Below are 5559 nucleotides of genomic sequence, written 5' to 3'. Positions count from 1 at the left end.
TCAGTACTGTCGGTCAGTGTCGTGCAATGCTATCGCATGAGCTGATTGTTTAAAAGTAACTGTGTTAGTGGACATTATAGCATAACTTGTAGTTCCTTGGTCCTTTTTTCTTTTCTATAAATTCTTTAGTCATCTTTGATTTGTTTCATTTGCTTCTGTGTGCATTCAGCAAGCGTCAGCTACTCGCACCCGGTCAGTGACACACGATATACCAGCGACGCTTGTTCCGGCTAAGTTATGGTCGGATTTTGAGGAGCCACCCATGCCTCGTTATCAGGTATGCTGAAGGGCCGTGCAATGTGTTCTTGTTTTCAGCTGTCAAAGTTAGGGGTCGTCGCAAAAGTTTTTTGTCGTCCCTGAAACGAACATGATTCGTTTGGGGGGGAGGGGGTGCGAGCCAAAATCGCAAGTCGACCGACACTGTACATATGACATGTACATGCATGCGATTTTCGTCGTCCAGCATAGCGAGCTGTGTTCGTTTCAGAGGGAGGGGAGGGGGTCCGAGTACGAAATGAACGATGTTCGTTTCAGGGACGACAGAAAACTTTTGCGACGACCCCTTAGGGGTTTTAGTTGACACCACTCAGCATTCAGAAATGTATGAGAATCCTGCATGCCAAGACACAGAATGTGGTTTGAAGGCACCACACAATCTGTGCCTTCTTTGCTGCCAAATCAAAGCCCCGTTGCATTACTACCTGATTCAAGTGGCTTCCCCTAGCAAGTGGACCCTGTGCCCGAGGGAATACCGCCATACTTGGATGGGGCATGAAAAAGCTCTTGGTGCACTACACGAGTCGTGCTTTCTGACCGCTGCGATGGGCTGCGCACACTACATGATTGATCCTAGCAAGGCCAAATGGCTGGAAGTTGATCCACTTGTCTGTAGCTAATACAAGCATCTGCTTTGTAGCAGTTTTTGCCGGTAAACTATGCACTCTTCAGTGATAGCACACAAACTCCTATATTCTGAAGTTTGTCATAATTTCTTCAAATGCTCTTCTTCCTCTTCTTCTAAAGTATTGGTAGTGTCTGTGCTTTTAAACCTGATGCTCTTGTTACTAAGTAACAGCAGTTTGCCTAAATGGGGGTACTTGAAATCGACATGATTGTATTACAGTCGTCCCTCTCTAATCCGGCACTTGTTTATCCGGAACCCTTGCCAACCGGTGCACTTTGTGACGAAACCGATTTTTTTTCGTTCAATTCCTACATCTTAATCCGGCACTTGAATTCCGCCTCCGGCAGTGACTTTTTGAAACGAATCGCTCAAACTGCACGTAGTTTGATTTCATAATCCGGCAGTCGTAAATCGCGTACCGTACAGGTGCACTCCTTGCCAGGCCAGGCTAGGCCAGTCTGGTCAATGTTGTCCAGGAGACAACGGCAGTCAACCATACTTTCTTATTTTAGCAAGGAGTAGTGTCCTGCCAATTTTCAGGTGTGTGTGTGTGTGCGTGTGTGTGCAAGAGTACATGTGAACATGTTCTCTGTTTTACTTTATCACTGTGTACATTCCCGGAGAACAATTGAGAATATAAAGCCGTGCACCAAATACTTAGGTCGACACGGAAAAACCCTGCGTTTTGACGTATGATACATGCATGCAATTGGGTAGGGCCGGGTCAGAGGGCAGGATTTCTTAATCCAGCACCCTCGTTAATCCAGCAGAAAACGCCGTAGCAAAAGGTGCCGGATTAGAGAGGGACGACTGTATTTTGTAAAAGATTCCCAAGGTCGTAGCCTCAGCTGAGGTTATGACTGTCAGCCAGTGATGAGATCATTGTGTTTGGAATATATTTCCTTCTTGCATAGGTCAGTATATGCTTGCCTGCACTGAAGACACTGCGGCATGCTGTTGACAGATTGAAGAATCTCAGTAACTACCTGGTAAGGAGACAGCGTTTACATCATGTCTTCTTTTTAATTATTGTCTACAGTCGTCAACTCGTCAAAGAAGTATATTCAGACAGTAGGTGTGTAGTGTCTATAATCTTTATCTCATTTTCTTATCTGTGTAGCGTGTGAATCTTTTCATCTTGGGGGTTGTGGCGGTAGGGGGCTATGGGCAGGCTGAGTCACTTGTGTTTCGTATAAAATATCCATATTGCTGCCTGCTTGGAATACTATTTAGATGAATTATGGTGTGATGTGTTTTTTTAAATTTCATTCAGATACTCTCTGCAAATAACGTGGGCAATTTCTCGCTCGAGGTGGAAACAGATGATGTATCAGTTCGAACTCAGTTCAAGGATCTCGATAACCCAGGTGAGCCGAATACTATATTGTTGACCTATAGGAATGAACCACATGAGTGTATGTATTATCCTAGAGTGAGTTCTCAATAAATTTATGCTAGTCACTTCTAACTGCAGTATCTTGATTTTTTTGGAATGCGAAAAGTGCCCTTTTTATTGCAAGTATAGTGGTTACCATTGCAATGAAAAGAATCTTCCTCGCAATTTGGTGTGCAGCTCCAAACTGAGCATAATGATGGTATCGTGATTGTATTGTGACATCATCAAACTAAATATTATTTTCTCTTTCCCGTGCAGTGGTGGAAAACTGCCCCGTCAGCGAACAGACAGGTGATCCTGAACACATGGTTTCAGCTCGGGTTGACATTCGCAAGTTTGGACAGTTCCTTCAGGCGCAGCAAATCAACCCAACGCGAATCGTGTGCAGTAAGTTTCAATCTATGTGCTTTGAAATGACATCTTGTATGTATGTCCGGCAGATGTACTGCTCACTCTCTGCTGAGGACAGGTCCCCATTTGTTTTCATGGGGCAGGCATGCACCGAGTACTTTTAGCTAAATTATTTGCAGTGTTCCACTACACACGGCAGTTGTCATCCCAAAGTGACGCAGCAAAAGAGGTCTATCCTTGTCTACTTTGCTGGTTGGGGTTTATACCGCACACGAGAAAACTGTGTTCTGACTCTGCTTTTTTGGTGCCAGTATTATTACCCGGGTCTGTGTGTATTTTAATGTGTGTGTGTGTGTGTGTGTTTGTGTGTGATTGTAGATATTCTAGAGAACCGTGCCGTGCATTGTTTTGTCCTGCACGACGACATGCACTTACAGTACTTCCTCCCAGTCGTGGTCAGGTAGCACCAGAGCTTTGCGCATCTAGCGTTGTTCAGCTTTGAGCCTCTAGCTTCTTTTGAGTTTCTCAGCACAGTAACGCACTCAATGTCAAGTCCTCTGTTGTTCTCAAACTACCCGAAGTACTTTTCGGCACAATTTGCTCAGCACCCGTGTAACATTGCCATCAAATTCTGCGATCCACACAAACCCTGCTCTATGAATCTTCCCCCTCCCCCCCGTTGACCACTTGTGAATGAAAGTGCATAGAGTTAGAACTGTCCAGTGATTTGATTCCTGGAAGACAGTTACAGCTCACTGATGGCATCCGATGTAAGAATAGGCAGGACTCTGTTGCCGCATTCTACAGCTTGCTGTGCTTTACTGCCTGCTCAACCCTAGCTGACATATTTTTTTAATTACCTGAACTCATACTCATCATAGGAAACTATGGAAACACTTCTGATTTGTTCGTTTTAGGGAAGAAATCTTGTTGTAGTCTTTGCTGCGTTCAATCTGTTGAAGTCTGCAGACCAATTGTAATTCTAGCTGCAACAAGGCGTTGACTTTCTTTTTATTCATCTTTTTATTGAGTATGACTCTACTAGAAATTGTTGATCATACATAGTGATGCTGAGTGAGCAAGATACAAAGCTTGCACTTTTCATCACAACCCTAGCATAAGTGCATAATAAAAATAACGAATATGATATCATCATATTCGTAATCTACCTGTACTCGTACTCGTATGCTGCCAGTGTTCGAATTATTTGAGAAATGAGCTGGCCTTACACTAGTTACAGTACGTCATGTACGTGCCCTTTCAGTTTGTGTCATGTCAATGCAGGGCATTTGATTCAATCCCGGACTGTGTGATAATATCACACAGTCCGGGATTGTATTATGGTGTGCATGTTGGATCGCATGCTTGTCTTGAAGCTAAGTTACTGGCAAGCATTGCTAATTGAGAAAACAGGTAGCAACCCATGGTCAAAGTGTTACAGGTCCGGTGCCTCATTTGTGCGACACTTGCTGCCTATACTAAGGTACTTCGAAGCATGTTGCAATACTCTCTCAACAAGCTTCACTGGCTGTACATGTAGGAATTAACTTAACAATGTATTTTATTTTCACATTTTAAGATGGTGTGTCGGTCGAATGGTCGAGACCTGTAACTGAGCCTGGTAACCCGTTTTCTTCGCCAGCCACTGTGCATTCCTGAATAGTATACCTCTGAACTTTGCCATGCATCATGAAATTGGGGAAAGAATACACTGAACCGTCTCTTGTCCGGATACCTCAAATACCGGCACACCTATCTTCCCTCTCTCTCTCTCTCTCTCTCTCTCTCTCTCTCTCTCTCTCTCTCTCTCTCTCTCTCTCTCTCTCTCTCTCTCTCTCTCTCTCTCTCTCTCTCTCTCTCTCTCTCTCTCCCTCCCTCCCTCCCTCCCTCCCTCCCTCCCTCCCTCCCTCCCTCTCTCTCTCTCTCTCTCTCTCTCTCTCTCTCTCTCTCTCTCTCTCTCTCTCTCTCTCTCTCTCTCTCTCTCTCTCTCTCTCTCTCTCTCTCTCTCTCTCTCTCTCTCGATATGCATAGTAGTAGCCTTAGTAGTATTTATTATTTTGACTAGGGGAGTCCCAACAGGCATGGCCTTGTTACAGGGAACCCTAGGTGAATCTTTGTGAGGTGAGCAAAAGTACCAGCAGATTGTGCCTGACGACAGTTTGGAGGAAGAGTGTTCCACCGACCTGCCGCCAGAAAAGAAACTGAGCGCAGTCCATACCCAATATGTACAGTAGGCGCATACATGTACAGTAAAACTCCCCAGACCCGGACATCCCTAATCCGGGCACGTCCGTCTACTGGGTACCTTTCTGACCCATCTACAGTCAATTCCTAGTTGCGGGCAGTACTCAGTCCCGACCTGCCCGGATCCGGGGAGATTTCCTGTACCTTTATACTTACATGTTACATGAAATTTTAGTGTGATCCGGCGGTTGATTATTGTGTGGGGTCACCATGGTCACGGGTAGGCGACAATGACCACGTCCGTGCACCATGGTGTACAGCAACATGAGCAAGAAATTTACATGAATACATTTTGCTCTTGACTGTAGTCTAGGTCTTGGAGTCATGAGATGGCCATAACCATGATGACTACATAGACGACTGGCATGGGAACTATTTTTTTCTGTGAATTCTGAGTTGAAGTCCTTTTTCATGTACATGAAGATCACGTATGACTGTGCGCGCAGTAATGCGTGACGTTCATGTACATGCACTGCCCTGCGGAATGAGCTACAAGTGGTCATGTAAGATAGGTCAAAATGTCATGTAAGTTGTCGACCACATGGCAAGACCTCGTGGCCTAATGGATAAGGCGCCAGCCTCCGGAGCTGGAGATTGTGGGTTCGAGTCCCATCGAGGTCGTTCGTGTATGGCTCGAACACCTTTTTGTTTTGCCTAACAATTA

The 5559-nt window shown here is 45.0% G+C and overlaps 1 protein-coding gene and 1 non-coding gene across 2 annotated transcripts in view; both read left to right on the top strand.

Moving 5' to 3' along the window:
- The window catches only part of LOC135815836 (checkpoint protein HUS1-like), a 7976-nt gene extending 4027 nt beyond the window's left edge, over positions 1–3949 (top strand). Inside the window, exons 4-8 of the mRNA XM_065329179.1 lie at positions 170–277; positions 1819–1893; positions 2178–2271; positions 2559–2687; positions 3030–3949. Coding sequence (XP_065185251.1) covers positions 170–277; positions 1819–1893; positions 2178–2271; positions 2559–2687; positions 3030–3115 — 492 coding nt within the window. The 3' untranslated portion in view covers positions 3116–3949. The remainder of the gene's footprint in view (positions 1–169; positions 278–1818; positions 1894–2177; positions 2272–2558; positions 2688–3029) is intronic.
- Positions 3950–5443: 1494 nt separating this feature from the next.
- Trnar-ccg (transfer RNA arginine (anticodon CCG)) lies at positions 5444–5516 on the top strand. Its single transcript has one exon. It is a non-coding gene; the product is annotated as a tRNA-Arg (tRNA).
- The last annotated feature ends 43 nt before the right edge of the window (positions 5517–5559 follow it).

Source organism: Sycon ciliatum, chromosome 4, assembly GCF_964019385.1.
Source record: "Sycon ciliatum chromosome 4, ocSycCili1.1, whole genome shotgun sequence".
Taxonomy (NCBI): Eukaryota; Metazoa; Porifera; class Calcarea; order Leucosolenida; family Sycettidae; genus Sycon; species Sycon ciliatum.
The sequence above is the reverse complement of the archived record's forward strand: the minus strand, read 5'-3'. Positions and strand labels throughout refer to the sequence as shown.